The 24,987-nt window shown below is 32.2% G+C and overlaps 2 protein-coding genes across 3 annotated transcripts; one reads left to right on the top strand and one right to left on the bottom strand.

The window, feature by feature from the left end:
* Positions 1 to 4,475: 4,475 nt before the first annotated feature.
* LOC145325555 (uncharacterized) lies at positions 4,476 to 5,927 on the bottom strand. Its single transcript, XM_080168530.1, has one exon. It carries the CDS (start codon positions 5,925 to 5,927, stop codon positions 4,476 to 4,478), a length of 1,452 nt encoding a protein of 483 aa, XP_080024656.1.
* A 2,710-nt stretch (positions 5,928 to 8,637) lies between these two features.
* Positions 8,638 to 23,206, top strand: LOC145325776 (uncharacterized). Of its 2 annotated transcripts, XM_080168734.1 has the most exons (14): positions 8,638 to 8,760; positions 10,359 to 10,471; positions 11,113 to 11,977; positions 17,527 to 17,637; positions 18,159 to 18,222; positions 18,610 to 18,722; positions 19,223 to 19,294; positions 19,729 to 19,939; positions 20,159 to 20,220; positions 20,557 to 20,675; positions 21,216 to 21,296; positions 21,807 to 21,870; positions 22,224 to 22,291; positions 22,629 to 23,206. In XM_080168734.1, exons 1-14 carry the CDS (start codon positions 8,725 to 8,727, stop codon positions 22,660 to 22,662), a joined length of 2,013 nt encoding a protein of 670 aa, XP_080024860.1. In that variant the 5' UTR covers positions 8,638 to 8,724; the 3' UTR covers positions 22,663 to 23,206. The 2 variants fall into 2 exon arrangements, 1 of the variants encoding a protein (XP_080024860.1); XR_013881593.1 differs by lacking the exons at positions 22,224 to 22,291; positions 22,629 to 23,206 and having other exon boundaries at positions 21,221 to 21,296; positions 21,807 to 21,871.
* The last annotated feature ends 1,781 nt before the right edge of the window (positions 23,207 to 24,987 follow it).

The raw sequence follows: 24,987 nt of genomic DNA, 5'->3' as shown, positions 1-24,987 counted from the left end.
TATATAAATTGACTAAAAAAGGACTCTATATGCCTTTGTAATTTTTATGATAAAGGGGGGGGTTTTTAATGCAACCATCTCGTAATCAATGTATAAATGGCACTTAGAATTCGAATTTCGATCTCAAATTTTGCATGAGTAATCCTTGGTAGGTCTATTTTCCCTAAATCGAACAAAAAGTTAGAAAAGTAACGGCTGGCAGCTGGCGGCTCAGCCGTTTAGCCGTTTTTTGCCTATTTTCAGAGCAAATTCATCATTAATTACGTAGGAATCAACTTTTTACAACATATTTTTGGTTTAATTCATGTTAAATGATAGCAATAACAATTTTTTGAATTTCTAGTACCAGCTGCTAAACGGCTAGAACCGGCTGAAAACGGCTGGGAGCTGCCAAGAGTATGAAGAGTTGATAGGGCATGTGACATGTCTAGGGGTAAGTTTTTATGGTTGCTGAGCTCAAAAATGCTACCAAAAATAGTGGCAGCCCATCCATATAGCAGCTGGGTAACAGCTGCAGCTCAGCTGGTAGCGGCCAAGAGTAGAATGGGTAGATAGGGCTTGTGACATGTCTAGGGGTAGGTTTTTATGGGTGCTGAGCTCAAAAATGCTATCAAAAATAGTGGCAGCTCATCCATATGGCAGCTGGGTAACGGCCGCTGCTCAGCTGTGAGCAGCCAAGAGTAGAATGAGTAGATAGGGCTTTTGACGTGTCTAGGGGTAGGTTTTTAGGGGTGCTGAGCTCATAAATACTATTAAAAATAGTGGCGGCCCATTCACATGGCAGCTGGGTAAAAGCTACAGCTCAGCTGGGAGTGGCCAAGAGTAGAATGAGTACATAGCGGTTGTGAGGTGTCTAGGGATAGGTTTTATTGGGTGCTGAGCTCAAAAATACTACCAAAAATAGTGGCCGTCTATCAATATGGCAGCTGGGTAACAGCTGCATCTAAGCTGGGAGCGGCCAAGAGTAGAATGAGTTCATAGGGCTTGTGACGTGTTTAGGGGTAGGTTTTCATGGGTGCTGAGCTCGCTGTTACCCAGCTGCCATATAGACAGGCCCGAACTTTTATTGGTAGTATTTTAGAGCTCAACACCCATAAAAACCTACCCCTAAACACGTCACATGCTATATACTTTTGGCTATTGATAGCTGTTCTCAGCCGTTTTTTGGTAGTTTTCAGCTCTTGAAACAGTGAAATCTAGTAATTAAAAAGAGTTATTAGTAATATATCCATGAAAAAAAGGTAAAATGTTAATTGGGAGAAGTTTAATTCCACTGAAATAATCAATTTTTTAAGCCTCAAAAAACAGCTGAGCTGTGGCCATTACCCAGCTGCCATATAGAAGGGACGGCACTAATTTTTGTAGTATTTTTGTGCTCAGCGCCCATTAAAACCTACCCCTAGACACACCAGAAGCCTTATCTACTCATCTACTTTTGGCCGCTCCCAGCTGAGCTGCAGCTGTTACCCAGCTGCCATATGGATGGGCGGCCACTATTTTTGGTAGTATTTTTGAGCTAAGCAACCACAAAAGCCTACCCCTAGACACGTTACAAGCCCCATCTACTCATTCTACTATTGGCCCCTCCTAGCTGAGCTGTAGCTGTTACCCAGCTGCCATGTGGATGGGCCGCCACTATTTTTGGTAGTATTTTTGAGCTCAGCATTCCGAAAACCTACCCCTAGACACGTCACAAGTCCTATCTACTTATTCTACTCTTGGCCGCTCCAAGGTGAGCTGCGGCCGTTACCCAGCTGCCATATGGATGGGCGGCCACTATTTTTGGTAGTATTTTTGATCTCAGCACCCTTAAAAACCTACCCCTAGACACGTCACAAGCCCTATCTACACATTCTACTCTTGGCCGCTCCCAGCTCAGCAGCGGCCGTTACCCAGCTGCCATATGATTGAGCTGCCACTATTTTTGGTAGTATTTTTGGGCTCATCACCCATAAAAACCTACCATTAGACACGTTACAAGCCCTATCTACTCATTCTACTCTTGGCCGCTCCCAGCTGAGCTGCGGCCATTACCCAGCTGCCATATGGTTGGGCGGCTACTATTTTTTTTAGTAGTATTGAGCTCAGCACCCATAAAAACCTACCCCTAGACACGTCACAAGCCCTATCTACTCATTCTACTCTTGTCCGCTCCCAGCTGAGCTGCAGCTGTTACCCAGCTGCCATATGAATGGACTGCCACTATTTTTGGTAGCATTTTTGAGTTCAGCACCCCTAAAAACCTACCCCTAGACATGTCACAAGCCCTATCTACTCATTCTACTCTTGGCCGCTCCAAGGTGAGCTGCAGCTGTTACCCAGCTGCCATATGGATGGGCGGCCAGAATTTTTGGTAGTATTTTTGAGCTTAGCACCCCTAAAAACCTACCCCTAGACACGTCACAAGCCCTATCTACACATTCTACTCTTGGCCGCTCCCAGCTCAGCAGCGGCCGTTACCCAACTGCCATATGATTGAGCTGCCACTATTTTTGGTAGTATTTTTGAGCTCATCACCCATAAAAACCTACCATTAGACACGTTACAAGCCCTATCTACTCATTCTACTCTTGGCCGCTACCAGCTGAGCTGCAGCTGTTACCCAGCTGCCATATGGATGGGCTGCCACTATTTTTTGTAGCATTTTTGAGCTCAGTAACCATAAAAACCTACCCCTAGACATGTCACATGCCCTATCAACTCTTTATACTCTTGGCAGCTCCCAGCCGTTTTCAGCCGGTTCTAGCCGTTTAGCAGCTGGTACTAGAAATTTAAAAAATAGTTATTGCTATCATTTAACATGAATTAAACCAAAAATCTGTTTTTAAAAGTTGATTCCTACGTAATTAATGATGAATTTGCCCTGAAAATAGGCAAAAAACGGCTAAACGGCTGAGCCGCCAGCTGCCAGCCGTTACTTTTCCAACTTTTTGTTCGATTTAGGGAAAATAGACCTACCAAGGATTACTCATGCAAAATTTGAGATCGAAATTCGAATTCTAAGTGCCATTTATACATTGATTACGAGATGGTTGCATTAAAAACCCCCCCCCCCCTTAAATGAAATACCTATTGTCTATATGTTCTATGCATTTCATCAGGGTTCTAAGGGGATAATACTATGGCTGATAAATTGATGATGCACAAAATTTTACCCATTCTGTAGATTAAAATTAGTTGTTGAAACGTTTAAACATTCAACTTAATGAAACAACCAATAAAAATTCACTGAATCCACAAAGTTGTTATAATAAGAAAACGTTATTATAAAACTTTGGGGACTAATGTAAAAAACAGCCAATTGTTCCATACGTTAAGCGTTTAAATTTTTTTCAGCTAATATTTTAATCTACAGACACAGACGGGGTAAGGTTGTTAATTATCATTGGGGATTTAAATCAATTTATCGTCATTGTCTCATCCCTTTAGATGCCTCAATTCTAAAGAGACCTATTGTGAAACCCATTATTTCAACTAGTTAAGGTTTAAAAACGAACTTTAATTAAACCATGTAGTTTTCAATTTTTGAGTTAAATGCATTTGAAATATAGAAAATATGTTATTTAGAATTCCATACTTTAAAGGAAGGAAGGGAAATTTGGACTGTAAATTGATGGTACCCATAGTTTTTTAAATACGTTATTTTAATCACTGGCTCAAAAACTTTGGGTACTAGCTTGGTTAGTTCTAAACTAGTCCAATCTTTTCACGATAATTTTTCAATCTACAATAGGGGTTATTACTTTTATATCTATTAGCGTTGCACATCGATTTATTGTCCATTGTCTTATCCTTAAGATCTCTGTTCTCACTATTTTACTTAAAACTACGTGGTAAACGTGATTTTTGATTTTGATTTTTGTAACAATATTAATTTCTTTATAGAGCCAAATTATTAAAGTTCCATAACAGTGATCAATTTATTTACTCAAAAAACGCGCGGCTAGAGCTAACTACACATGGAAGAACACACTTCTTTGTAGAAAATATATTTCGCTTTATTCAAGCCTTCTCAATTCTATAAAATAATAACCATATTTGCAAAAATTCTTAAGAAAACAACAAGCTTCATACTAGTTAAAATTAATATAAGTTTAACAAAAAACAAGTTAAAAATATTAAGAACTTTGAAAAAAAGAATTTTTAAAAACAAAATAAAATCCAAATCTTTTTACTTTGAAATATGGTGTACCTAATTGTTTGAGAGTTTATGTACAACTGAATTATTTATTGTAATGGAAGGGGGGGGGGGTAAGGGTTAGCAGATGAAAATTGGCGGTCAAACTTTTCAACAGTGGTAAGAATTTATACAACAACAAGGAAGAAAATATTCAAAATTTTGGTTGGGTTAGCATTTTTTAAAAAAATATTGCAATTTGCAAGTCAAATAGGTATAAATTATGTTACAAGAAAAAACAACATGTATTAGCAAAATTTACTTTCATTAACAAAAATATATAACAATAACAATAATTTTAAATTTTTCTGTTCAGCCCCAGGTGCTTTGTTTCAAATTTATTGATGAAGAAGGATTCTCGACATTTTCTGTACATGGCTGACTCCTGCCTGCAATTTTCTATAACAGATACTTTCATGTTGGCAACACTGTGTCCAGGAAGATTAAAATGTTCCCCAACTGCAGTTTTATTCAAGTTTTCATTTTGAGATCTGACACAATCTAAATGTTGTTTGAATCTTTCTTTAAGCTGTTTCCCCGTTTCTCCTACATACTGGGTGTATTTGCATTCCCTCCTATCACATGTTATAACATAAACGAGATTTTTTGTAGAGCAGCTGACTGGTGTAGAAATAGGTACCTTAACATTATTTGCTGAGCTGTAGACAACTTTGGCTTCACGGACATGAGGGCAGGAGGGACAGTTAGGTAGGTTACATCTCTTCATACCTTTGACACTTCTTTTTTCACGTTCAGGTAGCTTTGATTTCACCAATATTTCCCGGAGAGAGCTGTGTTTAGGCTGACGATATGCAACTAAAGGTGGTTCTGGAAATATCTTTTTCAGTCTCTCATCCTTTACCATTATTTTCCAACCTTGTTTTAGGATTGTGCTGATTGAAGGTAGAGCTGGATGGAAAGTAATAACAAATGGTATTCTCTTGGTTGATACTTTAACTTTCTTTTCCAGGGCCGCATTTCTATCAATATTTAGAGCCTTGGCAATAGCACCATTGATTATCTGTAGGTTGTAGTTTCTAGAAAGAAGCAGTTGTTTAAGTTCATCTAGTCGTTGGATTAGTGTGTTTTTTTCAGAACATATTCTTACTAGTCTGTAACATAAGCTGAAGGGAATATTTTTGGTAATGTGTGCAGGATGTGCTGATGTTGGCAACAGGTACTGGCAACGGTCTGTAGGTTTTTTATAGATATCTGTGACCAAGGTTTTGTTTTTGATGGTAACTAGTGTGTCCAGGAAAGGTATGGATCGGCTTGAGTGGCAGAAGCAGTCATGTTCAAATCCAGCAGGATAGGTACAAGGGAAAGGACAGGTGAACGAACTTGTAAATTTAATTGTGGGGTGGAGTGTATTGACCAATTCTAAAAACATTTGTAGATTCTCCACACTGCCTCTCCAGATCATAAACAGGTCATCCAAGAATCTTTTCAGTAAAATTAGGGGATTTCTGCCAGCTGCCACTTGCCTTGCTAGATTTTTTATCTTGACATCTATACTATGCATCATTATTGTTGCATAGTTTGGAGCACAAGCCGTGCCCATGGCTGTGCCACAAGCTTGCAGGAACAGAGATTTGTCAAATTCAAATATATTACATGTGAGGACTAGTTGCAGAAGTTGAATTAGAAAGAGTGTTGGTACAGTTTTGTCTGGTCTGTTTTCTAGAGCAGATTTCATACAAGATATTCCATCATCATGGCGAATATTTGTATACAATGCAGAGACATCCATGGTCACCAGAATGTCCGTGTCTTCAATGTTTCCAGAGTCATTGAAATCATTCAGTGTTCTGAGGAAATCTGGAGTATCTTCAATAAAGGCAGGAATTTGATGAATGACTTTTTTTGCATGAAAATCAACGAATCTTATTTATCTTATTTATTTACTTAAATTTTTAATGTATGGTTTTAAACGTCACAATTTTATTTAGAATTATAGTGCACTTTAAATGATTCAAACTTGGTGATTAAGATGGGGGGGGGGGGATTTCTTTTAACTTGTTCCATGTGATTGATAATTCCTTTACTATATAGGGTGAGAAATCCCCCTACCCTCCCCCAGAAATAGTAATTAATCAACTTAATTGTTATGTTTTATTGTATACTATTATATGCCTTTTTTATTACTAATGCTTCCATTTATGTTTTTATTAATATGTGCTTTATTATTTAAATTAATCCTTGGGCCATTAAAAATAATTTTAATCTATATTTCTGTCTTTCATAAAATTCGCAATATTAATATTTAAGAAAAACTTTGAGTTTATTGAACTGCTTATTTCTTTTTATACTTTTATTATGGTATTTTTAGTTATTGCCCTTTTTGATTATGGATTATTTTTGACTTGATAAGTTATAGATTTTTTTTGGGGTGACCTGTAACTCCCCCGTAGATTTTAGTATAAAGTAACTGTGATAATGTTATCATTTAAAATCATTCAATTTTGGATTAAATTGGAAATACGAAAAAAGTTTTTTCTAACCTTTGATGCTGCTTAGGGCTATGATGGAATATCACCACTGCAGTGCACTAGCATCAATAGTTCTATAACCACGTTATCGTATTCGTTGCCTAATTTTTTTTTGATGTGATAAGTTGGTTAAAAAACTTGTTGTATCCAAAAATTTTCAACCATTATTTCTAAGTTTGCCGTTAAGCCATTAACTCATAAACAATCCTTAAAGTTGCATAAAATACTTTTTTTGTATTTTCCAATTTTGATCTTAATTCATTTACAAATAAAATGTATCAAACCCTGTAAAATAGTATCAAATTTAGAGACCTTTTATATCATCAAATAAGTTAAGTTTAGAGTAGTTGTTTATCGGTTAGTATTATAGACAGCTTTTCGCTGATATTAAATATATAAGATTAAAACCAATTTGTTTTGTCCACCCGGGCTTATAAAACTGGAATATTTTTTCATTTTACTAGGTATCAGCAGAGAGCTGTCTTTTAATAAGATGCAAAAAAAATATTATTTTATTTAGCCATAATAGTATCTAAATGAAAAATACATAGATTTTTTTAGTTTTGTGCAGAAACGCTTCGTTTGAAATATTTTTAGTAGAGGGATATGAATTATAAACAAAACAATGATAGATCAGAACTGAAAAAGTTTTAAATGTAGAAGATTGAAAATATTTAATTTAATTTTTTGCTTATAAATCGTGCCAATTATAAAATAAGAAAAAAAACTTAAACATCACTATATACAGTATTTTGGTGTAGAAACATTTAAAAGTAAAAACAGCGTGCCAATAACGATTTTGATTTGATCAAATGAATATTTTACTTGTAGCGTAGCTGTACTATATCTATGGTATGTGGTATGTATGTCCGTCTTTACGTCAGAGTGAGTTTGGAGAATTGATAAAAAAAGTTAGCTCTGATAATAAGTGATTTATTGTTAGTATTTTTTTCAGGGAGGTAGGGGACTTGGGGCTGTTTATTACACTAGTTCCCAAAGTTTATTATTCGTTTTCTTATTCCTTGGCTCAGCAACTTTGCTGACTTTTATTTGATTTTGATTGGTTGGTTCATTAACTTCAGTGTAATGAAGGGGTAATTTTGTGTTTCATCTTTGGGGATGTACATCAATTTTGGCCATTGTCTTATCACTTTAGATCCCGGATTTTTATTGCTACGCTACTTATGGATATTATTTTAAGGTTAAGGTTAGTAGGTTAAAAAAACGAACATTTTACATATCATTTCTCGATAACAATGCAATGGAAATTTAAATAATTTCTTAAAAGTAGATTACTTAATTATTTTGTTTCATATATTTTTTTGTATAGATGAACCATTTTAAGTAGTAGGCTATTTTTTACCCTATCTCTTCGAGTGAGGGGTAATACTCTTCCAACCCGCTTTGTTTTATTGGTTTATCTTTACATCCCAAGGGACAATGGACTGTAAATTATACTGGTACTCAAAGAGTAAAAACTCGATATTTCATTCGTTAAATTAAAACTTTGGGAACCTAATTTTATTTAATCTTTTTTGGTTGATTCAAATTTTCAGTGTCCAAACGTTTCAACCAATTATAGAAGGGTTAATTTCGTTTATTATAATTGGTATTGTTTATTAATTTATCGTCCATTGTCTTATCCCTTAAGATCCCATTTATGATTAACATAACATTTATATACTTAATAACATATAATACTAATTGTGTAATTGTATTTATATTTATCCAATTTTAATTTAGAATTGATTAGTTAGGTAGGTAGGTATTGATTTAGTCACTTAAATTAACAATTTTTAAGCACATTCCTTGTTCTTTTGTACTAACTCATTTTAGTTTAATAGAATACCTATAATAACATTTTTACTAACCTATTATTATATTAAAAAATGATATTTACAGTGAATAAAGTTAATATTGAAATCTTTTTTTTCTTTGTATAATATTTAATTTTATTAATGTGTAATTTTCAGAAAGTTCCCGCCATTTTTTTTGGCGGTAAAATGTATAAGAAAACGCGGCAAAGATTTAGATAAAGAATAACAATTATAATTGAAAATGAGTTGTAAAAGTAAAGAATCAAATAATACAAAAGTAAGTATAAAATAAAATGTAATTAGTTTGCTGAAAGGATGGTTTAATAAAGTAGGTTTAACGTGTTAATATCAAGGGGTGGGGTGACACTTTCGCTTACTTTATGATTTTTAGGCTAGGTATTAATTTGACACTACAGGTTAATAGAGATAGAAGTTTAAAGATACATTTTGCGCATATTCAATAATTTTTATCATTGGCTTCCAGGTTCTGATCCTGAAGGCTTCCAGGTGGCTTTTGGAGTTCTCTTTATATTGCTTATTGAAGTTTACTTATTCATCAAATGTTATATTTAAATTGTTGATTACCAGATCGGTACTATATTTTCTCTGAGAGGGACTGCAATTGTTTTTTTTCTGGCCAGAGGCCACCAGAATCCAGGTAAGGTATCCAGATCTGTAAGAACAACACCTTTTAAGGGCGTTTCTTCTTATTTTCACAGTAGCTTTTCTTGTAGGAGGGCTTACACCTTGCAGGGCCAATCTAAAGCTACTTTGAAAATACGACGAAACGCCCCTTAAGAGACGTTGTCACGAAAGGGCCTATACCCGAAAAATTAACAATCAAATGTTACCTTTCATGACTAGATTAAATTTCTCTTAGTAAAATTAACTCAAGAGAAAAATACAAAAATTAAAGGAATAATAAATATTTGAAAATAGCCTCCAGAAGCCACCTGAAATCCACCAGGATCAGAAACTGGAGGCCTAAAACAAATATTATCCTTACTTAATTACAGTCTGGTCAGGGTGGGCATACAAAAAACCCACCCAAAAAAAAACACCCAGGGTTTTTTTAAAAACCCATTGAAAATAAAACCTAGATTTTTTGGGTTTTTGAAAAAACATTGAAATTTCACGTTAAAATTTAAAAATTAAACCTCTATTTACTCAAAGACTAGGATCTAATAACATTTTAAAGCAAATTTTACCTAAAAAACATAAAAAAGTATGAAGTAATTATATAAATGATGCTCTAGGTACTTATTTTTGAAATGTTTTTGAAATTACTTTCTCTCAAAACATAATTTTCAGAAAACGCTTTGCTACTAAATTGATGATATATAAATTGTGTAAATTACATAATCATAATTGGTTTTTTATTCTAAAACATAACAATATATGAAAGGAAATAGTTACAGTGGCGTGCAGAGGGTTTTATTAAGGGGATGTAAAAAGGAAAAGACCTTAATAATTTCTGGGAGGGGGGGGGGGGGTGTTGAACAGAGGAGTAGGTTCCATGTTTTGAAGCTTTTAACCTCCCCTCCCCCTTAATAGAATATTTTGTGCACCATTGCTAATAAGGGTTTATAATTGATCGGAATGCCAGCTTTCTTCATTATCTATCTTGTTTATTGTGAAATCTTGCTTACCTTTTACCTACAACAACATAAACATTAATATTTCATCAATATATAAAATGTATTTGACTCCTAAATGAAAAAAAAACCAATAAAACCCTAAAAAACCCATAAAAACCCAGGGTTTTAAGGGTTTTTACGGGTTGGGTTGGGCTTTTTAAAAAAAACCTGGGTTTTTCCCCACCCTGAGTCTGGTTGGTAGGTATATTAATATACATTTGATTTTTACTTATTTAAGATGGCACAGAAAGACAATTTAAAAAGTGCCAGTTCCAAGTTGCCTTCTGGCTCTGCTAGTTCCAAGTTGCCTGCTGGCTGGATACAGAAGGCCTCCAGGTCACATCCGGACAGGTAAATAACATTAGTCGCTGATCAGGAAGAGAGTGGTCATTGGACGGTTAATTATAATGGTACCCATAGTTTTTAAAATACGTTTTTTTATTGATTGGCTTTGGAAGTTTGTTTTATCTTGTTTGGTTGGTTTATATTATATACATAGTGCCCATTGTATAATCTTTTCAACTTACATTTTTAATCTACAGAAGGAGTAATTTTTTTTATCATCATCGGGGATGTAAAACAATTTATCGCCCTTTTTAAAGGGATAGGGCGTTGAGGAGTGGAAGGGAATATAGGGGGTTGGGAAGTCTAAAATCTGCCCTTCAAATTACAAATCAGATAAGGCTATCTTTCATAGAAGGAATAAGGATAGTCACATTTAGTGTACCTAGCTTCTCTACTATAACATTATTTAGAATTATAAGATTAAAACCTGTTTTCCTAGCCCGGAGGTGCTTAGGAGGCTAGTGGTAGGTAATAAAACTGTTTTTATTTGAATATTCGTGGAAAATTGTCTGTAATACAACGCTATACATGAGTTTTCATTATGTCTGTGAACCGGTTCTAATTCAGCGAGTATTAATCTGTTTCGAAGCCAAACTGGTTAAATGTTTAATAAGAATAACAGTTTCTGTAAATTATTTTAATTGCAGGATCTATTACTTCAACCCTGAAACTGGGCAGTCTGTCTGGAATATTGGCGATATAACGACCACCACCCACAAAAATCGTCCAATCACAAGAAGTACTTCTAAAGAGGATTTAAAGAAGAAAATAGATTCAAATAAAATTGAAAAATCCGCCAAAAGTTCAAAGAATCATACTAATGAAAATAAGAAGACAAAAGATCTTCAAAAAGTAAAATCTCCTATAACTCCAAAATCAAGTTCTTTAAAAGCTGCCAAGCAAAATAAATCTTTAGAATCGTATATAGCTGATGTCAAAGCTATTCAAGCTAAAGGAGAAATTGAAAAGATTAAAGAAGCTAAAAGATCTTTAAAATCAAAAGAAATTTCCAAAACAGATTCAAAATTAAAATCTAACACAGATAAAACCTTAAAATCTCCATCAAAAAGAAAATCCTCAGTAATAAAAAAGCAAGATTCAATCACATTACAATCAATATGTAAAAGAAAAGACTCTAAAATTAAATCAAGTGCTCTACCAAAGCCAATAGTTAAAGATTTAGTATCAAATATTATAAATAGCAGTAATGTTTTAGTTAACACAATACCCAATAAACCAGAAAGATTTAAAATCCCAAAGAAATCTGCTAATAATTATATTACTCCTACTATTGTGCCTGACACAGTTATCAACGAAACATTCAATAATATTAAACCTCTGGATTCAACCAAAGTTGATACTGAAGATGTATTTGTTGATGACATGGAATGGGAAGCAGAGGAGAGTTGTATCACTGAGAATTCTCTTATTCTTCCAACTGATATTGAAATGTTTGAATTGGATGGATATGATAGTGGTGATGTTGCCGATGGTCTTGAACAGTGTATTAGGGTAAGAATTTTGATATTATTTAGCATTTGATTATACGTTTGATTTGTTGGGATTTTGTCATCCTTGTTTTATTTTTTACTTAAAATTTCCTATTGACACATAATATTAAAGTTAAAGAATAGAGGGGGCAGGAATGGAGACCCTATGCCGTTTTTGTATTGGGACTTTGAATATCAGCCATTAGCGTCGGAAATATTAAAACAGCCAAGTAGCTACAAAAGAGCATAAAGCAATGTGCTAGCAGACAAAAACCAGGTAGTTGTCTAATTTATACATCTATACTTATACAATTATTAGTGGTCATACGACAAACGCAGGAGTCCCAAACGTAGGAGTGGACAAACGTCGGAGTGGACACTTAACCTAACCTAACCTATTTTAGACCATCTTATTGGTTTTTTAAATACCTAACCCCTGCGGAGGGCTTATTTGTTCATTCATATCTTAACCTAACTTAATCTTTATAGAAATACTTAATAAAATTAATATTTTAACACTCCTCCTGCGTTTGTCCACTCCGACGTTTGGGACTCCTGCGTTTGTCCCGGAACCTTATTAGTGACACAAAAATAGTTTCTTTTTAACAGGTGTCGTAAAAATCAAGTTGATATCATTTAAATTGCATTGTCAAAATTTGATTAATTTTTCAATTGATTTCTTTTCTACTTTGATAGGTATTACATAGATTTACTTCGATTCTTTATATATATTTACTAACGGCTGCGCCAATAGCATCTAAGGGCTCGGTACTTGTGACACTTTTCTGATAAAAAAGTAAAATTTAAATAAATTCAAGCAATGAAATTGTAGAAAAATTGTTTTAATTTGGACAAAATATATAATTTTATGACGTCAATCTAAAATTTAAACCACACTTGTCAAATGTGATTTAGGATTATTAATTTTTGTATTTGATGAGTTGGATTGTTACTGTTGAATGTGAACATTGAAAATATAACTAAGAGAAAGATATAATTTTGTTATCATTTATTAGCGACTTTTTACAGATTGGCAACCCCATCGGTCAAGAATCAAGGAAAATTTTTTTTTGGACTTGGAAAATTTTTGTTTTTTTTCAAAATTTTTTTTAGTCAGATAAATGGTAACTTTTAATTAAAGTAAATCTAAGTTATAATTTCAAACAAAGATAAATGTGAAAAGATATTTAATTGTATGTGAATAAAATCTAATTCCTTTTTTTTAAAAAAAGATAATTTGTCTACTAGAATTAGGGACAAAAAGATAAAATTTAGTTACTGTAAATAGTATAAAAAAGATAAATTTAAGATAATTTGTGAAAGTTTTTGTATAAAAAAGATAATTTGAAGATAATTTAGAAAACTTTGTCTGATAAGGACAAAAAGATAGTACAAATAAAGTTTGTCTACTAAAAATAGAGGCAACAAAGATAAATTTATGCTACACTACGTTCTAAGGTTGGTAATAAACATTTTTGAACTAGTTATCATTAAATTTGATGTAAAAAAGAAAACTTTTGATCAGTCAATAAATCAAAATAATAATTTTTATGTTTATGAAGCAAATTTCTCATTTAAAATTGGGGAAAATTTGAAAATTTTATACCATGCAGTTAAAAGATTAATTCAAGATAGATATAATCTACTAAGAATAGATAATACAGCTATAGGAGATAGAGATACAGCTGAGAATCTTAATAATAATTCATTATATGATAGAGAGGAGGTAGATCAAGAAATAGCAGGTCCCTTTACCTTTAGTCATTTTGGAATAAACAGAACTTTAGACAGGTTTCCTGAGTTTAGAAGATATTTAGGAGGAACGATAATAGTTGGAAATAGTCAAATTGATAATATCTATCATTCTGATTCGGAATAAAGTTTTAAAAATATACGTCATAAAAATATAAAAATATTGAAATTTTCAAAAAAATTGTTGTATAAAAGTGTAAATATTTCAATACAAGTGTGTACACCGGACATACACTGGAATTATATGTCTTTTATTATATGATATTAAAAAGTTGGGAAGTTGGAAAATTTTTAATTACCTAACATTTTAAAAATTGTTAAGAAAAATAAAATTATAGTTTTGTATATTGGACACAAAAGAAAAGTCCAAATTATAAAACTAAATATAAAGATAATTAAAAAAGATAAAATAAAAGTTTTGTATATTGAACACAAAAGAATAGTTCAATTTATAAAACTAATAAAATTAATTTAAAAGATATATAACTTGGATAAAAATATTTTAGTAAAATAAAAATTTACTAAGATTATTGTTAAAGTGATTAAATGATAAAATTTTGCTTAAATATTTTCGGTTTATGGAAATTAAAAATTCTATGTACTGAAATTAGAGGACAACATTGGATTGAAAAAATTCGAAGCTGTCAAATTGGTCTTGGTTCTATAAATATTATAAGAATTAGGTTCAAACAAACATTGTAAATTTCTTTTTTAGGTTAATGATAAATTTTAATAAGATAAACTCTACTTGTTAATCTGGAAAATTGGTAAAGATAATTTTAAAAGATAACTCTACCTGATTAATCTGGAAAATCATCAAAAATACATTGTTCCTGTTTAGATTTCATCAAAACCTGGAAAATTGGTAAAGATAATTTTAAAAGATAACTCTACCTGATTAATCTGGAAAATCATCAAAAATACATTGTTCCTGTTCAGATTTCATCAAAACCTGGAAAATTGGTAAAGATAATTTTAAAAGATAACTCTACCTGATTAATCTGGAAAATCATCAAAAATACATTGTTCCTGTTCAGATTTCATCAAAATCTGAAGTAAAGATATTCTCTGCCAAGAAAATTGTTCCTGATTTATATAATTTGGTAAGATAAAAATAAAAAGATATTAATTAAAATAAAAACTTCCAACGGTAACCAAATTTTATTTTATAATACACCGTAAAAAAACTCTTTCTTACAAATAAAGATAAAGAAGATAAAAGATGTCGGACACAACAACAAAATGATCCTTATTTTGCTGGTGCCAGAAGAAGAAAGTTTAGTAATTGGATTCTGAAAAATAAGGAAAAATATTTAGAAAGGCTACAAAGATATAAAGATAACTTGGAAAATTTAAATGGAGAAAAATAAATAATTTGCCTCCTAATATTATGTCTGCTAGTGAAAAAGAGAGAAAAATACATTCTCCAATGAGAAAGTATTTGCCAGAAGATTTACTGTCAATATTAAGATTAGAAGAAGCTAAATTAGGTAAAAATCTTAGTGCTGATACACTTCATGATTTCATTCTTCTCAACAAGAACCAAATCAATAGATATATTAGATTTGTTCATAATAAAACCCTATAATGAAACAACATGTTCTTGTTTACAAATGTAAAATAAGATAAATTTCCATAAAAATATTGAAGATAATTTTGAGAAATTAAAAAGTCTGTGTTTACTGGCCTAACATTGGTTGGAAAAATGATAAAAAATAATGAAATCTTCAAAATGATAATTTCTTTGATAAACAAAGAATAATGGTACTATTTATTGATATTTTTACTGGCCTAACATTGGTTGGAAAAATGATAAGAAATAATGAAATCTTCAAAATGATAATTTCTATGATAAACAAAGAATAATGGTACTATTTATTGATATTTTTGAAAAATCAATGTATATTTAAAAAGAAAAATTAGGAAATTGAATATACTATATAATTAGGTGTTGATACTTAAAAATGATAGCCATAAAACCGTAAAAAAGGACACCTGTAAAATAGACCTAATCACACTAATTAAGGGTAATTAAATAAAAAGTGTACACTAGTTAATAAAATGTTTAATAAAAACACTTGAAAATGTATATGATTCATAGAAATTTGAAAAGTTTTGAGGTCATATAAAAATAAAATGATAAAATAAACACTCAAAAAGGTGTATGATTCATAAAAATTTAAAAAGTTTTGAGGTCATATAAAAATAAAATGATTAAATAAACAAAAATTGTATTTTAAATGTGTAAAGTAACTTATTATAGATTTGAAATAGGAGACATGAAATAATTGCTGATCATTAAAAAATCTAACCTAATGATAGTTTAAATTAAAATGTAAATGTATATTTTCAAAATGTATACAACAACAATCATTTGTTAATTAAAGAAAGATAATCGTTAACTTTTAAAAAGATTAGAGAAGATAAAATTTTAGATATTTACTTCTGTGAGTAAAAAATATTAGTTAAAAAGGAAAAAACCATAGTGTGTTTTATTGGAAAATTTTTATTAAGATAAATAAAATTTTAAATATTCACTTATGTGAAGAAAAATGTTAGTGGAAATGAGAAAAATTATCCATGAGAAACATTAAGATAGTTTTAATATAAAACATGTTTAAAAAATGGAGTGTCCTATACACTATGAATAAAAACGGTCAGGTAAAAATAAAGTGGGGTCTCCAATTTAAGAAAAGGACACTCTTTTAGTAAAATTAAAAAGCAAAATGATTTACTTTGAATTAAAATAAAAATAAAAGTTGAAAAAAAAGATATAAAGATAAAGATAAAGGGTCAAACATTACACACACAACACCACAACCCCCCCCCCCCCCCCCCCAACATACTGAAAAAAATTAAAGATGGAGGGAAAAAAGATAAAGTGTCAGAGTTATAAACACCAAATAAACAAAACCACACCACCCCCCCCCCCCCCCCCCCCCGGAATTATACATTGTAACAGGGGTGACATATTAAAATGATTATTTAAGAAAACATTAAATAAAAGAATGTCCTTTTATAAACTACCTTTTTAAAGGGACACTTACAAAGAAAAATTTATAAGATAAAAAATATAAAAATGAAAGACTTGTAAATTATTCTTCATAAAAGATAATGTGGTTTATGAAATATGATAAAGAGGGTAAAAAGGGGGCATAAATCTTTTGCAAGGCATAAATCTAAAAAAGAAAAATGCCTAGAACCTTTCTAGTACCCATGTGAAGTTTTTCTTATTTTAAAATCTAATCAGTTAATTAGGTAGTTTTAAGTATTAAAGATATATCCGTCTGTTATACACCCTATTTCTTTGCTTAGCTGTTCTTGTTTAGATTACAAAGTGTCATTTTTGCATATTTTCCTTAAAGCAGTGTGTTAGTCAAATATGGTCAAAAGGGGTAGTTTCACGAAATGCATTTGAACTTAATTTAGTGAACCGCATATTTTTTGCTAGTTAATAGGTTAAACTATATTTATATGGCATATATTTGAAAAAAATTCAATTTTCTACCACGTAGTTTTGAAAATATCAAGACTTGAAAATTGTCTTTTTGTGATATATGCAATTTAAAAAGACGATTTTCAAGTCTTGATGTTTTAAAAACTACATGGTAAAAAATTAAAACTCTTTTAAATATACCTATGCCATATAAATGTAGTTTGACCAATTAACCAGGAAAAAATATGCGGTTCACTAAATTAAGTCCAAATGCATTTCGTGAAACTACCCCTTTAGAACAGTTTGACTTTAAAAGTGCATTTGACTAAACACTAATACACAACTTTACGGAAAATACGCAAAAAATGACCCTCTTTGTTTAGGTCGTGGACACAAACATCTACATCAACGATTTAGACTTAGTTGAGCAAATAGTAAGGAAAGAAATTCTGGCTGTTCCGTGGACTGTTATACAAGAGTTGGATGGTCTAAAGGTAAAGACGTACTAGCAGAGCCATATTATACATTAGCTATGCAATGTCGACACTGAGAAATATAATTTCGCTATTTTGGGAGGGAGTTTGATGGATGAGACGATGGAAGATTAGTTGAGGTACACCTCCAAATTAGGTATAATGAGTAAAGTTAACCCTTTTATTGGTTATTGGTTGAAAAGTTTGGACACTGCTAGTTTGAACCAACCAAATGACACTTTTAAGACATTCCCTCTACTCAAACTATTTTTGTCGCGCACCTAACACAGCAGCAGTAGGAACTATTTTAACATCTTTAATCATGACGGGGCGTTAAGCCGAGATTAGAACCTATTTCCTCCCCAAGACGGCAAGCGGATGCGCTTCATGTTGAGCCACGTTCGCGGGTTGAAGGGTTTGGGCTGGGGGGGCACAGGACATCCCACTGCATTAATTGGTCTTTAAATATCTTACCCCCCAAAATAAATTGTTGGTACCCAAATTGATATTTCATAGTTTATGCCTTACTCTTATTATTTCAGACTAGTAACAGGGGCCAGGTATCATTGCAGGCACGCCAGGCAAGCAGGTGGCTCAGTCAACAGGAATGGCATTTGTTCATCAAATATTAGTTTAAATGCCAGTTTTTTGGATGGTGTTATTAAGCTTCAAAACAACTGTATACGAGTTCATATTAAAGATGTTTTTGTGTTTGAAAATCAATTTACTTTTATCCTTGTTAAAAAGTAATAGGATGTCTATCTGTCTGCGTGTACCCAAGGATTTCGCTGGCAACTGAACAGAGATGGTTCTCCTTAGGGGAGAGTACCAAAACCATTGCAAGGAAAATCGGTCCTAGAAAAAATTACCCCATCCCCCTCCCCATAAAAAATAGTACTTTTTCTTTCTAAAACTAAAAATTGAGGGTTGTCCCCCCTCTATATTTCAAGTGCCCCTAGAGTAATAAATAAACAAAGCTCATGCCTAAACAGGTGAAAAGTAAGAGGCCAGGTATAATCTTCCAGAGGATGTCTGACGTGTCCACAGCCGCAGGGGCACAGGAATCACCTGATGATAAGATATTACTGTACTGTCTGTACCTTAAGGTAAGTGTCAACAGCCGCGGGAGCACAGGAATCACCCGGCGATAAGTTATAACTGTTCTGCCTGTAACCTAAGGTAAGTGTACCGCAGGGGCACAGGAATCACGGTAAGATATTATTGTACTGCTTGTAGCTTAAGGTAACATTTTTGGTATTTAACGTTAATAAAGATGATTACGTCCAATAGAGGAATAGATGTTTTAGTAAAAAATAAAGAAAAGTAATTTTTTTATTTTTATATATGAACACGACAAAAATCAAGAATATTTAGAATGGCATCTTTATCATGACATCTTTTATTTATAATTCAAGAACGTTCACGCTTTTTATTTTAAGGGGGGTAAAATGAGGTGTTTCAGATGTTTAATTGGAGGGGGGGGGGTAATCTAATATTATGTATTTTTAAAATTCTGTGGGGATACAAGGAGGGGTTTCAAAGTTTGAGAAGGGTAAATAAACCCTTTTATTCACCCTTGGAGATGTATATGAAGTTATTTATTTAGGATTTGTACGGAGAAAATGTTTCGCTAGTAACAGATGATACAAACCTAGCTACCAAGGCTCAAATTGAAGAGGTAATTCAAATAATTAGTATGTAACTTAAAATAAACTAAAACCATACTAGGATTCAAGGATAGAATAATGAACGAAAAAATAATCTTAACCCTCATTCTTATTATAGAAATTCTGTCTTTTATGTTCGAAGTTGTATGTCTGTTCATATGTCCGTCTGAAACGTTTTTGGGGGAAGGTCACGCTTTACATATCATTTAGATTTGCTTATTAGTTGGGGTGCTAGATCGATTCCTACATTTGTAAGTTTTATAATTTTCTCGACTCCTATTCAAGATAGACGGCTGAAAATTTCAGGGATTAAATAAGTTCACATTTTACATATTCCCACAAAGTTTCATTAAGGTTTGCTTATTGGTTGGGGTTACTAGATCTATTCATAGATTTAAAAAGTTTAGGTAGTGATTTATTTTAGTTTAATTTATTATAATTTTAGGTAGAAACATATTCATCAAATGCACTTAAAGAGAAGCTCAACGCCAAACCAAACATAGAAAAATCAAGACTAGAACCTCCAGCCAAATTAAATACTACAAAATTACCAGCTATTAGCCCATCGAAGAATGTAGAAGAAGAATTAAATGTCAGTACAACAAATGCGCAAGATAGTAAAATAAAATCTAGGAGGAAAAGTGATTGTGAAATAGGTAATGGATTTTTTCAACAATTTAAACAATTTTTAATTACAAGCATTTTCTACCTAAATATATTTTCATTTTTTATATGGATGTAAGAAATCCTAACACAGTTTTCCATAAAAGTTTTGCCTAAAGCTGCAAATTTCTTGCTCTTTGCTGAATGCCACGTGTATCTACCAACTTTTGGCGCCAAAATTTCTGATTTGTAATGTCGTCCTCGTTTTGTAGACTGTGATCTCGTGTTGACCTGTTTGACCCATATATGGCATATAGTCACCGTTATTTCTCAGGTGAGTTCTCTGTTTACAGAAATTACATCATATTTATGGAGTAGCTACGTTTTTATAAAATATGTAAGTATGAATTTTGATGGGTGGGGACATTTGGCTGTTTATTACACTAGCCCCCAAAGTTTTTTAATAGCATTTTCGAATTCTTTGGCTCAACCATTTTAATGACTTTTATTTTATTTTGATTGGTTGATTTATTTAGTTATGTGTCAAAGCGTTTGAACTACTAATAACAAATTACTGAAGGGGCAGTTTTGTGTAATTGTATTATCATTGGGGATGTACATGAATTAATCACCCATTGTCTTATCCCTTTAGATCCCTGTATAATTATAGAGTCTGTGCCTGGTATGTGGCCTGGAAGTACCTGAACTTATAAATCCCAGATACCCTCTGGAAAAGGACCAGGCAGCGTCTGTTTGTCAGAATGTTCTACAATATATTAATCAAATTGGGTAAGATTTACTTTTGCGGATTTATCTTGGACCGTGCAATAATAAAGACATAAGCTTATTGGGCTATAAGAAAACTTTAGGGACACTTAAGGGTAGGGAGGTGGGGGGGGGGGGGGGGGGATGTGACGACCCTCCACTTTATTTTTAGTTATATTAAAAAATATACTTTAGTTATAAACATAGTCACTGAAAAGAAAAACCATCATATTGGTTCAGCTGTTAGCGAGATCCTTCGCTACACACATTCAGACATCCTGTTTTTTTTATATAAAAACAAAAATTAAACTTGCTTTAATGTCGTCGCACAACAAAAAATTTTTGGCTCCACACTAAATCATAACCCTTTGGATCATTAAAAGAAAACGAAGTATTAGGTTTTGTCGTATTTTCACAGTAGCTTTTTTTCTTTTTTTAGCCCCTGCATGGGCTCTAACCCTGAGGGGCATTCATTAACATTTACCTAACATGAAATAAGCTTCCGTGAAAGTATGACGAAACCCTCTACTTTGTTTTCTTTTCATGATCGGATCTTTTTATAAGGACAGAGTATGAGATATTAATATCTGGTGTATATACTTGTGAAAACCTACAATGTCTCTGCAATCTGCTTAATAATTTCAAGTAAGATTTTCTTTAGACATTTGCAATAATCTACCAGAGGGATAGGAAAATTTGCTGAAAATTAATCTACAATCCTTATTTACCCAATATTTAAAGTCACAGAAAGAAATAGATTTTCGTCAGCTTGACATTAGTAAAACATTTGATGATAATTCGAATATTTTTAAGTCCGTCGGTTTAAAGCCATGCTTTAAAATATAAAAAATAAAAGTTTAAAAATATGTGAGAAAGGTTTCTATGGTGATAGGTTTTGTGATTCTTGATTTGCTCTTTTAATCTCCTTGTCTGTATTCCCATTCATGATTTTTTACTCAATTATTTTCAACCTAACTTTATCCGCTGGATTAGAACCGGTTCTAAACCATAAAATGCAAAAATGTTAACACCAGTTTTGTAGTCCTGCCGTCAGCCCCTCCATGGCTAACAAAACTGGAATAAATCAAATAATTTTGTATTTTTTTATCCTCGGAAAGCTGTCTGTAATACGGCGTGATGAATAACCTATTATAGATCCAATATGATGGTTTTCAGCCACGAAGCTTGGAAGAATACCCCCATTATAAATCAAGATCAGGTTAATTTTAGAAGTCTATGAGGAGGGAGGGGACATTGGACTGTAAATAACATTGGTCGTCTAAGTTATTTTGTTGGGGGGGATATAAAATCTGTATAATGGGAGATGAGAAATTTTCATTTGGAGGAAGTAATTACGCCCCCTATTTCGAAACTTTTTTTACTCCCTCCCCCCCACCCCCATAAAAAAAAAGTTTTGAAATATGGGGCGTAATTACCCCTTCTAATATTGATTTTAGAGATTTGTGAGGTGGCTTTACACCTCATTTTATTTGGGTTTTTCGTCATTTAATTTCTTCTAGTTTTTTTTATCTTTATTATTTGCGTTATAAAAGATTTATTATTTTTATTTAGCTGGATAAGTTTGTACAAAAAGAACGTTTGAAAGCAGAAGATGGACTCAAACAGTTGATAGCAATCAGGTTAATAATACATTTAAATCAGGGAGGGAGGGGACTTTGGTCTGTAAGTAACACTTAGTCCCCAAAGTTTTATAATAATTCGTTGGCTTAACAACTTGGGACTTTGTTTGATTCATATTAAATTTAAAGACCTTACGTTTCAACCACTACTTATAATTTACAGGAAGGGTATCATCATTTGGGATTTACATCATTTTATCTGTTATTGTCTTATCCCTTTATATCCCTGCATTCCATTGTAAAAATATCAACGGGAAATATCCGATAAATAACTTTTATACTTCCATCCACGAATGAAGTAAATAAAAAGCCTTAAATGTTTGTTTTATTTATTTAGAGATCAGATTATTGTTTGCAGTACAAGATTATAGAAAAACAAGAACAATGAAGTCATGTCATTTTCAAATACATATTTTATTAGTGCCATTTTATTTACAAAAATGTGTAATGTAAAAGAGTTTTTTAGAAAGTTTTTAGAATTAGATTACCTTAAAGACTTAAGTAGAAAAACGAGCTCAATGCACTCTTAACAGTTTTCAAAAGTAGACTTCATTTTGAAATAATAAAGAGCTTTTTAAGAAATATTAAAAATTAGATTTAAAACAATAATTTTCTACTTTATATCTATACTAGCGGCTACGACCCTAGAAGCCTCTAGGGGACTGGTAGGAGCGGAAAAAGTCGACCTCATCCCATTTTAAATTTGAGTTTGAAAAGAGTTAAAGAAAAATATTTTTTTTGGGGGGGGGGGTGAAGACACCCTCTCCAAAAATAGTTTAAAACCTTCCCAGGATCTATAAGAAACTTTACTGTAAAGGAGAACAATATCGGTTCAGCGGTTAGCGAGATCCTTCGGGACAAACAAAAAACGCTTACTACTTTATATAATAGGATACAAACAGCACAGCAATAACAATAAATTTTTCTATGATAAAAATATTTAATTAAGTATCTCAGAACTGAACATATCTGTACATGAAACAATTTGTAATGCAATTTAAACTTCATAACATAACACAAAATACTTTTATGTAACTTTACCATGGTTAGATATGTAATAAAAATAATTATTATGATTTGTAACACAAAAGTAAGGAATCAGAAAGTCAACTAGGACCGTATAATAAGTGATTTTAGTATGAATCGCAGCCCTTATTCCAAAAGAACTTATCAAATCAACCAAATAGTGGATACATTATAACATTTCATATTTATGGGTTACAAGTTAAGGTTGTGTGAATTTTAGTCACAATATTGTTGCGACTATAAAAGCAATCAAATTATAGAATACAAATATTTCCAATCATATCTTTTTTTAAAGGAAAAATCAATCACAAAGCAAAGAAAATAATAAGAATTTATACTGATTACTAATAATAACATTGATATGCAAAAAAAAATTTATATGAGTTAAATTTTCTAAAGTACCTACTTTGATATTGCTGACAAGATTCTTTTAATAACTGGGATGTTGTTCAGAACATTAGCAGCTGTTACAACAAGATCATAAAGTCCCAGGACTGACAAACCTAACCAGAGGCCCAAGCTACTCCCTATATCAATAATGTATTGAAATAGACTGTAGTTAAATTCTTTCTCTGTAACCAGCACTGTATCACTGAAGGATATTGTTGCTCCTCGGTAGATCCCCTCATTTACAATTTCTCTTTCATATATTTTGTACCTTGATGATCTGCATGATTTTTTGCAAGCTGCCTCAATCTTGTTATTGGCAAAAATATAAAGTGGCAAGAAAAAGTCTACAATTAAAACATCTCCTGTAAAGGTGTTAGAGCTGTAAATTCCACTGCATTGGTTATTAACAGACCACCAAGGCGGAACGCAATCAAAATGTTTCCCAAAGAAATCTTGAACCTTCTCCTCAACACACTCTTCAAAGTCAGTTTGGTTCCACAGTGTTTTGTCAATATTGCATGATGAGAAAATTTCAACTTTCACATCAATATTTGTAAATTCATTTTTCTGAGTAGATATCTTATTTCCCACGTGTGATGAAATATCTGGCATAGTAAAACTTCTATATGATTTGTCTGTTATAAAAATTCTAATGCCACTAACAGAGTTACTTATGATCATCAACTTTGAAGGATCAAAGTCTGAAAATTCTCTACAAAACCCAAAAGTAGGTAAAAGAATAACCTTTCCTTCTTGGGATTTAACACCAGATACATAAATGTATGAAGCTTTATTTTTATCATAAATTTGTAACATCATTTCTTGGAGAGTAAGATTTTGGTGTGCTCCCCATGAAGTACACTCTTTGCCATTACATTCTGTAGTTCCTTCAAGAAGATGGTTAATACTAGCATAGTGCAGTTCATGTAGCCTTGTGTAATTTACTTGATTTCTAGGACATATAATTATCAGTGGCAAGTCATCTTTGGTAATTTTTCTCTCAAAAGTTGAATCAACCGTTGGTGGGCTTATTAAGCTTTGTGTTGCAATCTTTAGCTGAATTCCAAGCATAATCAATGCAAAAATTAGGATAGTTATCTTTGTATTCTGTAAAACCCACATTTTGACAATGACTATTTTTATTGTGATTTAGAAATATAAGAAACAGGTTACCTTCGTCGTGGCCTATTGGTTATTAAAGTTATGTTTTGAGTTGATTATATACATATTAACATATGTTGCTAAGCTACAATTGTAGTGTAATGGATTTTTACTTTAGT

Source organism: Acartia tonsa, chromosome 8 (assembly GCF_053477335.1).
Source record: "Acartia tonsa isolate MP-2025a chromosome 8, ASM5347733v1, whole genome shotgun sequence".
Lineage (NCBI taxonomy): Eukaryota > Metazoa > Arthropoda > Copepoda > Calanoida > Acartiidae > Acartia > Acartia tonsa.
Note: the sequence above shows the minus strand (reverse complement) of the source record. Positions and strands in the feature narration are given on the sequence as shown.